The sequence below is a fragment of the Anser anser genome (assembly GCF_964211835.1).
Source record: "Anser anser genome assembly, chromosome: 2".
In the NCBI taxonomy this organism is placed as follows: domain Eukaryota; kingdom Metazoa; phylum Chordata; class Aves; order Anseriformes; family Anatidae; genus Anser; species Anser anser.
The window spans coordinates 44738450-44753575 of NC_139721.1; the positions used below are offsets into that span (position 1 = coordinate 44738450).

At 42.7% G+C, this 15126-nt stretch overlaps 1 protein-coding gene across 21 annotated transcripts in view; it reads right to left on the reverse strand.

Annotated features, from left to right (window-relative positions):
* DTNA (dystrobrevin alpha) overlaps nt 1–15126 on the reverse strand; it is a 225294-nt gene that overhangs the window by 14804 nt on the left and 195364 nt on the right. For 11 of the 21 annotated variants that reach the window (XM_083823444.1, XM_083823459.1, XM_083823454.1 and 8 more), the window contains 5 exons: nt 14766–14853; nt 12145–12248; nt 10705–10818; nt 6980–7076; nt 1214–1373 (listed from right to left, as the gene is read on the reverse strand). In XM_083823444.1, the coding sequence (XP_083679570.1) occupies nt 1214–1373; nt 6980–7076; nt 10705–10818; nt 12145–12248; nt 14766–14853 (563 nt within the window). Of the gene's footprint in view, nt 1–1213; nt 1374–4593; nt 4751–5477; nt 5496–6962; nt 7077–10704; nt 10819–12144; nt 12249–14765; nt 14854–15126 lie in introns of those variants that run through there. The other 10 variants (XM_083823445.1, XM_083823443.1, XM_083823451.1 and 7 more) reach the window with 4 other exon arrangements.

A 15126-nucleotide genomic window follows, 5' to 3' on the forward strand; every position in this document is an offset into this window, starting at 1 on the left:
CCAGCGGTCTGGTACGTTGGGATTAGGAATTACACCTTAGTAAAACATGTTCAATACATGAATTGACCAGCACTTTAGTAAAAAGTTCTTGATTGCATTATAGATTCGACCTTGTTATAAGATGGAGACACACAGTGCCCAGGGAAGTCTAGGGGTAGGCTGCACGAGAGGGCTGAACTGGGCTCTTAGGAACAAATACACATCCACTCTAGCAAGGGTACTTCAGAGCTCCACTTACATTTCATTTTGTACTAGTGAAACCGGACAAAAAAAAAAGTAAAGATCAACAAGTAAAAGATCTGCAGTGATGTATGTATTTTAGAAGAAATCAGATTAGAAAAAGAAGGAATATTTCATTCGGGTCACATGGGCTATCTGCTTTCTTTAGCATTCAACATCATAATTTAACCTGTGGCCTTAGAAATTCAAAACTGTTCAAAATTTATTGCTACTTGACAAAACAGTGGAAAGAGGAATAAGAAACATGGTGCAGCCTACATCAGTTTTCTAAAAAAGCAAAGGGCTCATTGAGACTTCCAGAACTCAATTCTTGCCTAGCCTCGCCAGACGGTTCTTAGAGGCCCAAAGCAAAACAACAAGGGACAACAGCCACTAGTTGCGTCAAGAGACATTCAGATGTAAGAACAAAAAAATTACGTAATGGCCATGGTCAAACACTGGAGCAGAGTCTGTGAAAGACGCACACTGGGAGCCATCCACAACTCAACTGGCTGAAGTCCTGAATGACTGCATCCCACTCTGAAGGCTGGCTTCCTTGGGGCAGGAGGACATGGTGGCTGACAGAGCTCTTCCTACCTAAACTAAGTCTATGGTTGTATCATCTAGTCTTTCGCAAAGTCTTCATTAAACAAATGCACCGACAATGCTTTGCTGAGGTCAATAACAACTCTTCTTATTCTGGTTAATAGGGTACTGATAATGGGCTGACCATTTTCATTAAAATTCCCTCTTACTGCAAAATCCATTAGTTGGCATCACTGTCCGGGTTGTGCTTACCTGCCTGCCCTGACAGCAGTGTCTCACAGCTGACAAAGATGATGTTCCATAATGAGACACAGCTGCTGTGGAGTTTTTTGTTTTGTTTCATTGCGTGCAACTCAGAAACTCAAGTTCATTTAGTCATTAACCACATGAAATAACAATTCTTAAAATAGTTTCCGAGTACCTCACACAAGCTAATAATGAGACTTACTTTGTGCAAAGGCTTCCTGCACATCTCCTCCCACCCCGGTCAGAGAGTCCTGAGGTGTGTGGGTTGGGGTGGAGCAGGCGGAGGCAGACCTGATGGGCATTGGGATCGGTCGACTGATGGTGTGGCTGGGTGAGGAACGTGGGGACCCTGCCCCTTGGGTCTACAAAACAATGAAACAGTTAAACAGGTCACTGCAAGAGCCCTCACCCTCAGCTTAAAGGCATCATGCTGTTTGTAGATCAGTTGTGTAATGCTTTGCTAAAAGAAATGTTCTGAAGTCAGTTGTTTGTTAGCAGACAGCAATGCTCCAGTATAGAAAAACAGTAAGTAGGAAAACACAAGTCAAGATCTGACTTCCTTGAAGCATGGGAAAATGTCAGGCAGCTAAATTAGAAAAAAATAATCCGAGTTAATAAACAGCGAAGTATAGGCTTGCTCTCTGCCCTCTTCCCTCTCTCACTCCCCCAGTTCGCATGCATGTTTGGTAAAACATAACTCATTCGGACTGTGAGAAGGGGAAAGATGCTGGCACTGAAACATTTTCCAGGCTGGGCAAAGACCTGGAGCAGGGCTGTTAACCAGAACTCTGCCACGCCAGTTGGTCACATCCGTGCCCTCCGCCTCCTCACAGGGGACGTGCATGGCACATGCAACCTCTCGGTCACATCAAGGCTGACACACTCAATAAACAATACAGCTTCATGCGTTTTATTAGGATCTAGGGAACCGTTTTAAGCCACTACTAAATCATACGCTATTCAACTGTTTGCTCTACGGGATATACTCAGGCACTCCCAAACCACAGCGGGGACACGGCAACTTTAAATCCTGCTAGGGGTTCAGCTGCTGGAAACTGAGATATTTTAACACCAGTCATATAAAACGTCATGCTGTTAGCACCTCACGGTTAGTGTCATTTAGTTGAAATCCAAGCAGACTTCACAAACCAATGGTAAGTTTTACAAATGCAGCTGGGTGAGCGATACCAAGAGACACGGTGCACGTTTCCCTGACTGCTCCAAAGCCCCCGGGAATGCAGGTCCACGTAAGGAAAAATGTCCAAGCCCACGCCAAGCTACAGACAGCTTTTCATGACTGAAAACCCTTCCTCAGTGACTGTCCTCCTTCCTCAGTGGAGGACAAGGATGGAGGTGGCTTGAGTGCCTTTAAACAGCAACTCCAACATGTGCGCCTGTTTGTTCACAGCGAAAAGTAACATAAGGGCTGTGTTTCCCTCAGCCCGTATCTATTTTGAGAATTTAGAAGGATTTCTTAACCCTTCAATGCCATTTCTTTTGACTCCTGCAGTGGCTGCCACTGCAGCCCAGATAAGGTTTGGCAAATGTATACTATACAAGCCAACAGCAGCCCATAATGGAAGGAGCGCAGCATTGCCCTTGAGATTTTTATAAATTCCTGCCCCTAACCATAAATAATGTACCAGAATACTAAGCTATTTGTTCATTTCTATCACCCCTTTCTAAGAGACATTATCACCACAGAGACATCAAGGGCAAATTAGTTTTATGAGGAATAAGCACATTACTGATGGGAGAATGGGGGGATTTAATACTTAAAATTTCTCTAATGACCAGCTTTAGAACATTTAAATGATGGATGAAAGGGAAGTTGAATATATAAGGGCCAGATGCTCCCCTGTTTCTGGAATCGTCTGTACCCACAGCAGCAGAAATGCAGATCTCTGGTCCACCAGAGGCTGAGCACAAAGCAACCTTGAGATGCTCCAAGGTCCTTAGAGGTTGCACTCCCAGCACATCAGGCAGGGGATCTACAACTTTTTCCTTTCCTTTCATGCCTCAACGCCTCTATGAAACAGATATGCTAAAGAATTTCTTGTTCCCAGCTCCCTCCTTCACTTGCCCTTTTTCCTTAGCTCCCCTTTGCCTTTGATCACAGTTCTGGAGAACAACAACAACAGTGGGAACATTCAGAGAATATGAGAAAAACGGGACAAAATTTGTTTCCTATAACCAAGTCACATTTAAGGAATGAACTTTATAATAGGCATTTTATTTACTAAAAATAACAGATGCTTGCCAGTACTTCTTCACTGGAATTTTCCCACAAGAGAAATGTAAAAGCTGCACACCAGTACTTGGTGTTGCATTTGCTTTACAGCTAGGGCTGAGTTACTATGTGTTTATAGTTATATTTATGTTTTTTATGATAAACACATACTCTGAGTTTACGATAAACAGCACTCTCTTATCTGTAGCATTCAGTTTGTGAACAACCTATTTGGGAAGCACAGAGAAACGAAACACTTTGATTCCCCTGTCCAGCTAAAAACTCCTATCTTTGTGTATTATTTGGGCAACACCAGGCAGAACTGAGGAAGTTGAAACATGAGGATATTAGGGAATGCCTGATTTAAAATAAGTGAATGCTTTCATTACATTTTGCTTAGTTCCAGCTCAGCCCAAGTTCGTGGGACGGGAGTGTTATTAGGATTGGATTTCTGCTTAGCGGCTACCAGGAGAAACGCATTTTCCACTGGAGCTAACTGCCTGCAGCCCACGGATGCCATCAGCAGTGACTTGGTTATCTCAGCAGAGAAACGGAGCACCAAACTGCACCCAGACGAGTCGGCCCCACCAGCTGGAGGGCTAGGGCTCGCTGAGAAAGAAGCTAGGGCAGCTAGCACCAAAACGTAGGTGACTTCAGGTTTTATGCTGCAATTGGTTGCAGCTGTCAGTGTTGTGCTGCCTTCTAGGAAAACCTGTATTTTATTTAATTCGCCATGCCTGGTTAACATAACTAAGGATTTTAAATTAACCCTCGCTAGACAGGAGGTTTCCCATTATTAAGCATCATGCCTGCTCAGGAGCAAAGGCTTGGAGTGCAAACGGGAGCTTTAGTGCATTGCTCCCTCTGCCGGGGCTGAGCAGGGATCACAAACCCGAAAGCACGTCCCACAGCCTCATCAGATAGAGAGGAAGCTACGCAGACGTGAAGAACTCGTTATCCTTCCTCAAGGAAGGGCAGTAGACAAATAGAAAGTTCATAAGCATTAGATGATTTGCCAGATGGTTTATTCCAATTGAATTCCTCCAGAAACTAATTTAATCCTGTTTCCCTCAACAGATCGCGAAATGGCAGAGCGTAATGGGGATCACCGCATGGAAACTGCGAGTAATTCCAGGGCGTCATCACCTGGCATTCAGCAGGGCTATCGCTCTGCGAAGAAACAATCCTATCTTGTAATAGCCTGAAAATGAGCTTTCCTTACACTGTCCGGTGAACATTTTGTATGATAGGGAAACTCCATTCACGTCGGGAAGTTCTCTTTTCTGAATGGAAGATCTCAGATCTTTTAATGCTGTTACACAGAACGAAAAAAGAGGGCTCTTACACAGGAATGCTATTTGGTCAGATTTTATTTTTCATTTTTGGTGCAACAGACTGATGCTCTACAAAAATTAGCCAAAATGCTAGCTTTATGAAGTTAAGCATTACCTACAAACACTGCATGTTCTTCCATAGACAGAATACTTCAGACTTCTAACAGTATTTCTGCTGATGAGACCAGGAAGAAATGTGTTTTGTTAAAATGCAACATTTTTTATTGGAATCATAAATCAGCTTACTGTTTGAAAAGTTTTTTGTTTTTTTTAGCCTAATATCTTTCCAAGACCCGTTTCAGCAATAAAAAGCTCCAAACCAACTAAATCTTTTAAAATTTAACATTAATAATATGAATACTTGCTCTTTTTAATTTAAGTTACAGGAGTCATTTAGGAACTACAATGCTGTCCTGAAAACTGACAGGACTGTTACTATCAGTGGTGGCCATAAAAGATGTGCACACAATGCCCCAACTTTTTTGGATAAAGTGGGATTTTAAAACTCAAGTCCTGTTCTAATTTAAAGTCAGTTACATTTTAATTAGAGATCCAAAATTTTCATTAATTTTTTAAAATGTTAACTATAGTGGAAGTGTTCTTTAATTCACATTCTAGGTTGGTTTCACTACATATGTTTTGATTTTGTATCTTAAATGTCCGTATATAGAAGGGTGAGAAAAAGGTCAAGACCCCTTGTAGGCTCCATTTCTAGGGGGATAAGATGGTTAATTATGAAAGTTACTCCAAGATACTTGAAAATAATGTGGGAAAGAAGTGCGAGATATTAATTTTATTCAAAAGAATATGCACACATTTCAAGCAAAGGAAGTAAAATAAATCACAGGACAGTAACCATGTTTAGGAGTTAGTGAGGCCTCCAATAAGTAGGCAACTTATACCTGTTTCATTTCTTCTTCCTAAAGAAAAAGAGGATCAGCAGATTAGATTAGACAGGATGTAAGTGAAGAATAGAAGAAGAAATCTGGAGTACAGGGTTAAAGCTAAAACTGAGATAGTTGAAGAAATGTGTCCAGGTTGTGGTCCTGTCTCTGACAACTTTGAAACACCAGAATAATGCAAAGTGTGCAGAACGCTACTATAACCTGTCTTAAATTCTCTCTGCCCAGACTGTGCACTGACAGCAAGCTGCCCAGACTGTTAGCTGTAGATGTGCAGTATTTCATGGATAGAGGGAAAAGCATCTTGTCTACTCCTAGCTCCTAGCAGAGTCGGTTGGCTCTGCTGCTCAGGTGCCACCAAATCCTGCACTGTGGCTGCAGAAGACTGTGTCTGAGGCGATGCAAATGACTGAAGGGGTCCAAAATCATTTGATGCAAATACATGTTGCTTAATGGATTTCTGCTAAATTCTCTCTGCTTTTGTCAGTCACGTTTGACCCAAGCTGCATTGAATTTGCATGCACTCATTTTATCTGTCATGGCCTGAAAGAAAACAGGCTCTCAGGCCGTTCAGAGTTCCTTCTTCCAATGTGAATTTCTGGCATTGTCTGTCCTGAGGCACATCAGGTAAAATGGAGCTGGAGTCAAATAAAGACAAATTTTCCATATTACCCTGGCCTCTCTTAAAAGTGCATATGTGTTTTGATATCTCAATTTTTAAGTGAGATCCTTTCTTGAGGCACGTTTCATCTTTTTAACATGGGCTTGTTTCTGTATTTATGAAAATGATCGAGTGTTTTTGGGGAAGCATCTCTCAGATCAAATAATTAAATGTGGTTGTCAACTGGCATGTCTGACCGAACTAGCCATGGATAGGACACATTAAAGGAACTTGTAAAGACAATTCTGTACTGTCAGCTGCAGTAATTAGTAGTGTACAGTGCTGAGCTGTTTTTCTCACGGATATTAGTTATCTCATTTTGTATTTCATTTTGTTTCTTTTCTGGTTCCTTTCTTTCTGTATTTGATGTCCTCAACAGAGAAAATTGTGAAAACACCTGAAACTGGGCCACAAAATATTTTGTGTTCAGACATTGTTGAATGGCCAATGCAGAGACTGATAGCCTGAAGTCCAGAGATGCTGTCAAATCCTTCTACAAATGAGCAAAACGGGACAGTGTTGCATCATGCTGCAATACTATTCAAAGGACTGTATTATTTACTCCACAGTACGGAGCCTGTCTTGACTGTTCTATCCACTTAGCAGTAGATGACAATGACAATGTGGTGTTATTGCAAGAACAACATCATCTGAACATTATTTGAAAGCCCTGAATTTAAAGACCAAAGCAAAAAAAAAAAAAAAAGATAGGGAAGGTCACAAAGCCAAGTTTTATGGGTGGAAATAGTCAAATTCTGCAGAATTTTGCACTCATCTCTCCTCCCTCTCCTCTCTTGCTTTGCTCTGCCCTTCCTTGGTAGTGCCAAGTGTAGTTCCTTACCTTCAGCAGTTTCATGAGGCCTTCCAACTGAGCCATAAGCTCCCTTCGGCTTTCCTGGAGAGCAGACATCCTCTGTTCCAGCTCGTCTTTCCGCTGCCTGAGAAACAAGCAGATACAATCAGAGCTTATCCCTCAGCCTCAGCAGCTTTTAACTGCCTCATTTCCCCAGCACGACCATGAGATATAAGTCTGTCTATAGACTGTAGGAAAGCAAACACGCTGTACGAGTTCAGTGCCTAGAAAACAGGGCTATGTGGAAACTATGGAGTTCCCTCACACTGGGAGTATTCATGGGACCGAGCACAGTGATTGGGAAACAGACAGACACTGACACAGACCCTTCTCCAAAGAGCAAATGAGGTTCACATTTGTGTATATTTTCCCTTGTGGGAATGCCTGGCAGTGATTTCATCTTTTGTCCTTGAATCTCTCTAGTCAGTAACCTCACTAACTGTCAGGAGAAATTAAAGCCATGCCCTGAAGGACAGGAAATTGCAGCAGAGGCACTGCACAGGGCAAGATACAAAAGAATCTAAGAGAGTTCAGAAATTCAGCCAGAAAACACAGCGAACTGTGTTTGTTTCTATTTTTTTCACAAGGCAAGCATAAAACTATCACATAATGGAGCTATAATTGCTTGAAAATAGCTCTTAAGTCTCTAAGTCCAGTGCTGGTCCTGTGACAGTGTGAACACTGAGCCACCCCATGCGTGACAGCCAGTCTGTGTCCGCTTAACTTGCAACAGCTTTGATTCTGCACAGCTCCAGTGCACCAGAGGGATGTGCAGCACTTGCACATGTTCCAACATCTCTGCATTGTGTGAGAGGTCCCCAGATGAATAAAGAACGGAATTATTGCTTCCTGGAAGACATGCTGTAATTAAAAATACTACTGTTGAAAAAATGTATATTGGGTGTGTTTTATGCCCTACTGTGTTGCAAATAAAATAAAAACACTATGTCATTAACCTTGTACTACCTGTAAAAGATGTTCTTTTTCTGAAAGGCCTCACCTTGAATATTGTGTGCAGTTCTGCTCTCCACAATATAAAAAGGATGTTAAAGTTCTTGAAAACGTCCAAGGAGGGCAACAAAGCTGGTAAAGGGTCTGGAAGATATGTCCTGTAAGGTAAGGCTGAGGGTGCTTGGGTTGTCTAGTTTGGAGAAGAGGAGGCCAAGAGGTGACCCCACTGCTCCCTGCAGCTCCCTGAGGAGGGGAAGCAGAGGGAGGTGCCGGCCTCTGCTCCCTGGGAACCACTGACGGGATGCTTGGGAACGGCACAGAGCTGCGCCAGGGGAGGGTCAGACTGGGCTCTAGGGAAAATGTCCTTATCGTGAGGGTGGTCAGACATTGGAACAGGCTTTCTAGCGAGGTGGGTGGTGCCCCATGCCTGTCAGCGTTCAAGAGGCATTTGCACAATTCCCTCATTAATATGCTTTAACCTTTGGTGAGCTCCAAAGTGGTCAGGCAGTTGGACTAGATGATCTTTGAAGGTCCCTTCCAATAGAAACAAACCTACTCTACTCTACTCTACTCTACTCCATTTGAAGGAGGACCAGAATCAACAAAACTAAATATGTATACTATATTTAAGGAAACATGAAACCCTGATTTTGAGCCTTCTATGTACGTTGTGTGAGCAGTTGGTGATATAAACACCACTGATGTATACAGCTCGTGTGCTATCTCTCACCTATCTATTAGGATCAGATAGTAACACTGCTAGGTTGTATTACTCTTCTGGAGGATTAATCCGTTTTCTGCCACAAATTGTCTGTCTTGGACCTTCTTTTCCAAGCATGTAATGGTTGGAAATGCTGTAAACTGTACAAAAGCAACTGGGTTTAGGAAACTGGTAATCAAAATACAGTTTTGATGTAATTCAAGGTGATATGGCCTAACACATACATTTGTTGGGTATTAGATTCATTCTATGTGGAGAGAGGACCTAAGCAGTGTACAATGCACAGGCCACTCCTCTGAAAGCAAGTACTGATTCAAGCCCCCAGATCTGTGGGTTAACAGATGTAGATCAATGCTGCTCCTCTGAGTCCTGCTGTTTTACATATGAGAAGCCTCATGCCATGTTAAGTGTATAGGAATTTGATTTTTTTTCAAAATCCAACAGTACATCAAAAGCCAATCATTTACCTTTCAACTGGTGAACGTGTTGGAAGATATTCAAAGCAGCACAGACCCATTAAAAGTTATTTGCTGACTCTGACACTGCATATTAAATCAGAAATGATACCATAATTGAGGAACTCAGCGTCACTGCCCTAGGGACATCCCATGTCAGGAAATTTAAATAAGGTTATTATGGTTTTAATATGTGTAGCAAAATTGAAAAGATGTAAAATTAAGTAGTCAATCTGCTAACACTGCACAATCACTTGATGTTTCTTTTTTAAGGATAATGAATTTTATTTGTCAACTACATAGAAAGCTGATCTCCTAAACCTGCTTAAAATAGACTTCAAGCTTGATGCACAGAAGGAACTACATTATTAGTATATTTTGTGCAGTGCGTGCATCTTCATCACATTCAGTTTTCTATCTTAGACTCTCACAGAATGTCACTTACCTGTAGCTATCTAGGAGTAATTAATTACATACTAAAATCACACATAGAAATTAAGAAGCCTATTTGTTTTTAGATTGGAAAGCAAACTTAATTATTTGTGAAACAGAAAAATATGTTAGTGTGGAAAACAGTAATAAAACTATACAGTATTGCTAAAGAAAGAATTTAGCACGATTTCTTACAGTCACTTTCTTCAGTTATGAATTAGGCCACAAAAATATTACTAGCATGACGAGGAAGAAACTAAGTGGCCAGAAATTTTCTCTGGTCTTCTCATAAGAGAACTGCTGTTTGGGAGTCAGGGGATAAAGTTTATCTAGTATTGTGTCACTGGAAATAAATTATTTACACTCTGTTCTCTATATACACGAAGTGCTCTGAATAGTTCTTACTTGACTCTCAGCCTGGCTCTCACAACATGAATCAGGACTTAGAGGGAGCCTACAGATCTGTGCCAATGACAACTTTTCTTCAATGTGATATATATGGCAATTAGTATACCCATGTAGAGAATCCTAATTAACATGCAGATACATCTCTATCAATGTTTTTAGCTTGGTGGGATAATGGGAGGAACGATTCTCTAAATCTTCAGCTGCTGCAGATGATGTTATTCCTCCCTCCTCACATGGCACAGACCATAATGCTGCAGCCTGGTTGTGCACAGTGAAGAGAACTGACCTCTCCTTTGAGTTCAATGCATGGGGGAATTTTCCAAAAATTAACGTCTAATTCTGGCTGTATTCTCATGTAACTCTGTATTTACTTCAGCATAAATGAGAAGTCTTTGTAGAAGCATTTGTTCTGACAGAAGAACATTTTTCCCCATATGATTAATGACATTTGGACAAGGCTGTGGGGACCTATTCCAAATGACCTAAGGGCCTAACTCTGCAAACACTAATGCACAGGCTTAATTTAATGTAGATGAGTAATATGTGAGATTCCTCATGCATGCTGCTTAAAGCATAAGCTTAATTACTTTTAGGACTACAGCCTGCACTGAAATGGGAGAAAAAACACAGTGTGCTACTTACTTTAAAAAGCCCCCAGAAGCGTAAGCAAGGTTTCTCTCTTATTTCTTCCCTTATTGTTATAAGCCTGGCCTCAGGAACGGCCTCAGGAACTGCTGTGCACTTACCTCAGGAGCCGGAGCTCTGCCAGGAGAGTAGGATTTTGTTGTGCCTTCTCCGGTGTGGGCTGAGATGCTTGTTCGTGCTCAAGTCGCAGCCTCTGGATCTCCTGCAGGATTTCTCTTGGGGATGGGAACAAGGAGAATACTGCAAGTCAGTCACTGACCACAAAACCTACTCACTACACATCGCTAGAGGAGAAAAAGTGTGACTGTATGCAGCTACCAACATGGATTTAGTGACTGAGCTCTAACCAACAGCAGAAGCCCTCAGCACTGGGATATTTTTTAAACTAACTTTTAGGGCTTCACCACAAAAGTGAAACATTTCTTCCAGACCCCCAAACCCAGAGGTAGATATGAAATAGCTATATGCTTAATTAAATTGTCTCCCCAGGAACATTTCAAGCACCCCATGAACTTAGCAAAAACTGAAGTAATATCCGTCAAAATATTTCACAGTTAAAAAATAGTTGTAGAGTAAGTACAGATCTGAGAGTGGTCATCAGTGCACGGAGAAGCACTTTAATAGGACTTGTTACGACTGGCACGCCAGCCCTGGAAGACTGTCAAAATGATAACACAAAGCTTCACAGCAGAAGGTTGAAACCTTTGTGATTTTCTTCTCTCCTTCGCGGCGTGCTGGGTACCAGACGGTCAGAAGGCGGACTCAAAACTATGAAAGACAAATCAAGACTGGAGCTGGTGGCTCATTACGCTGTGACAGAAGGCAGTGCAGGGTTTGCAATAGGAAACCATCTGGTTTGGGCTGTCCTCTCTTTTACAGTCCAGCAGTAAAAGCAGAGCTGTTCTGTCATACATTTCACGACATCAGGCAGCCTGATACCTCCGGCCAGATCCTCTGCTGATAACACAGGGGTGTCACTCCTTTCTTTGGGGCTGCTAGACCATTTCTCCTGCGCACTCTCCCTCAGTCTCAGTTACATCTGTACCGAGCGACTCATTTCATCAGCACCCTCACGTGCTGCTAACCTTTCTGCAGACCTTTCTCAGGCAGTCTGTGTTCTGGGGGGCTTTAATCATCTTCACAAATAAAAGCAGGGGAGCATATCATTACCAGGGTGACTGATCCTTTTATCATTTCATGTTATAGTTCTACAGAGGATCCAACTCAAAATTAGTCTGGTTTAGAAACAGGACAGGCTTTTTTTTTTTTTAAACTCTTACAAACAACAGCTGCAAACAATAAAGTATCAATGGTTACATCACGTCATTTAACACTACATTCATTAAAACTCAGGGTGGCTGGAGATCTCAAAGCCTTTGTCATGTTCTGCGGACCTTTTTGTGCCCGGAGCTTTTTTGGGGGGAATGGGTATGTGTGTGTAAGTACATTGCATGGAGGTAGGTGGTAAAAAACGGCAGGGAGCAAACAAACATACACGATATACGGGACTGAACAAAACCAGGTACTTTGTGGATGCTTACCGGTTTTTATTTTCCAGCTCGGCAATCAGCTGCCTCTGCTGCTTGTTTGCATCGATGGTGAAGGAGATGTCTGCTGCCCCTCTCTGCTGCCCCTGCTGCTGCTGCTGTAAAAGAGAGGCTGTGCTGAGGAGGGAATGGCCAGCATGCACCCACCAGCCCAGTGCAGGGCCGGGCTGGGAGACCTGCTCGCAGGACATGCAGCACCAGCCTTGCCTGCGCCGCAAAGAGAGCATCCACGTTCTGCCTCACACCAGTACGGCTCTAATCCTAGTAAAAGCAGCGTAAGCGCTACCAAAAATAAGACTCAGCGCTTACCATCCTGTCGTTCATTGCTTCTTCAAGCCTTCTTTGAACCAGTTGTAAAAGTGCTTAACCCCACCCGTCTGAAAACCGAGGGAACGGCACTGCTTCACTTCAATACTACAGACTAGAGGAAGGCACTGAAGGAAAAATCAGCTTCCCTCTCCAAATAAAAGAGGATATGTTTTCCATTTCAGTGATGCTTCCTTCCCTCGAAAGCAGTTTTTCTTTCAGTTTGAACGATTTGTACCCTGGTTTCAGCCTGGCTATTTGGCCCATTTGACCGAGTCTTCCCATATGTTCTGGTGATACTTCCAAAAGGCTCATCCTCTAGTCCTGCAAATACAAGATTTATTTTTTTTCCTAACAAAATAAAGTGGGAATCAAACTATTTCTTGCCAAACTAGGCAGTGCTCACTTCAGCTTTACTGGACTATGCTCTTTTTTCAATATTTTCAGCAATAGCCAAATACTGGTTTCTTTGCTCACACTCCAGTATTTCAGCATTGGATCAATGACAGTGCAGAGAAAGAATTCACAAAGACAGCTAAAGTTTTGTAACTTTCAAAGATATCCATTTATTTCTGACTCTGATGTGAAAGAATCAGTCACCGACGATTACCCTGCTGAGCTACTGCTGCCATCTGAATGTTTCTTGCTGTAAGAGCCCTGTGCAGTGGAAGTCCAGAGCCCAACTTGATGTGATGCCAGGCACCTCCTCCTGCAGGAATGGCCCCTCAAAAAGGATGAAGATACACCTCAGTGCTAACCTTTGTTAGCACAGTCTGTGGGGAAATGACGTGTGGCTGTAACTGCTTATACTATTTTTTCTGCTGTGCATACATTTTCCCATTAACACTCCGACCACCAAGGAGGGCAGTGCATAAAGAACTGATATGTGCTGATGGACATCTGATACTGAGGGAACCAGAGTCTTTGTCTGAATGAACACTAATACATTTGGTTCCCTAAAAAACAGAAAGGCCATCAGTAAAGCTTTAAACACTTCCACTCTGCCCCTAATGTGGTGCTACTCTTGTGCTCTGAAAGATTTCTGTATACAGAAACCTTCATTTTTTTCTTTTGTCTCTTCTCTTCAAAGAACACATAGAAATGGGCATCTGGCTCGTAAAAAGAAATTCATTATTTTTCTTTAAAGCATCCCTATTTAAAAGCTACTTAAGTGTCGATTCCTAAGTTTTCCCACCTACCATGGGACACGTTCTACACACCTGATTTCTACCAGTTTCTACCCAGGGACATTAGCGATGGGGAATTTTGTTCCCGTAAAGAATGACTGACCGTCCTTCAGTAACAGGACAATCACCTGCAGGCTACCCGCAAGCTGAAGCACTGCGTGTCACACCTCTGGAAGGGACTGTTTTGGGATGGGCTGGCAGCCCAGGAGAGCCCGTGCATGCACTCCTCTTCCCCTGCAGCCGCAGGCAGTGAGAAATTGTGCTTGACAGACGGCTGCATGGGGCCATGGGTTCAGCTTCACTGCCTTCACTTGGGATGGCTGGGACTCAGCGCTTTCACGTGACAAGTGCTGCCTGATTTCACCCTTTCAATTGACCCTGCAGTGTAAATCTCGGTGTGAAAGTATGCTTCCTGACATCTTGGACTGGCTGCTTTTCACTTAACTATCATTTATGGTTCCTTGTTCTATCAAATGTGCTGAGATGGGAAAAAGTAACTAAGGCTGACCTTATTTATACCATTTAAGATTTTATATACTTCTATTGGGTTCCTGCTTTCCTCTCTCTTATTCCTGAACACAGTTAGCGAGGTTTTAGCCTGTCATCACCTTCTGTCTTGAGATACATAGAGCAGAATAATCATTGCTCCGAAATGAAAATGGGAGCTGGGGCTAATGCAGTGGGTCATTAGAGTCATCCTGCTGAAGATCACTCTTTAAAATCCTCAGCTCTTAGGGCCCCAGTGGCTGTGATATTTGAACTAAAGAGTAAAATGGATTCATCACCCTGTTTTTCCACTGCAGTAAATCATTAACCTTTAGCCAAAGCTTGTCCAGACAGTATTTTCCAGTCTTGCTTGAGTTCAAGATGTCAGATTCTCTTTGCCGTAATTGTTTAAATACCAGTACATTAGTATATAGATTATACACATTAGTACGTGGATTCTTTGGTTTAAATGGCCCGCATAAAAGTGTTATTCCAGAAGTGTAACAACATGCGATGAAAAGGATAGGGAAAAATAATCCATTAATCACTGAGATTGTCAGATGTAATTTCCCTGATCTTGCCAAGCCCCTGGAACATGACAAAAGGAAAGCACCTTCCTTTAATTAAAACACTTACTGATGAAGAAGTTTCTGCTGCCAGCCTTGCTGCATACCTGGCGATCAGCTTGTGCTCTTCATCCAGGCGACTTGCGCTGTCGAGCACGCTGCTCGGGGTTTGGAGGGGAGGGAGGGAAGACACGTTAATGCACACGACGCGTGGCAATCGCTCTGTCACTCTGTCCACTCACACACCCTCATTACAGAATTTAGAAGCAAAACGTCACCAGCATGTTTAAAACAGCAGGTGTTAATTGAGCCAAGGGGAGAAATGGGAGGGTGAATTCCCTGGTGGGGTCAGCTCTAGGGGCCAGGCAGCACCTTCCCTTTGGGAGAAACGGCATGGTCCGCATGGCCATGCAAGGTGCATCTCCCAGACT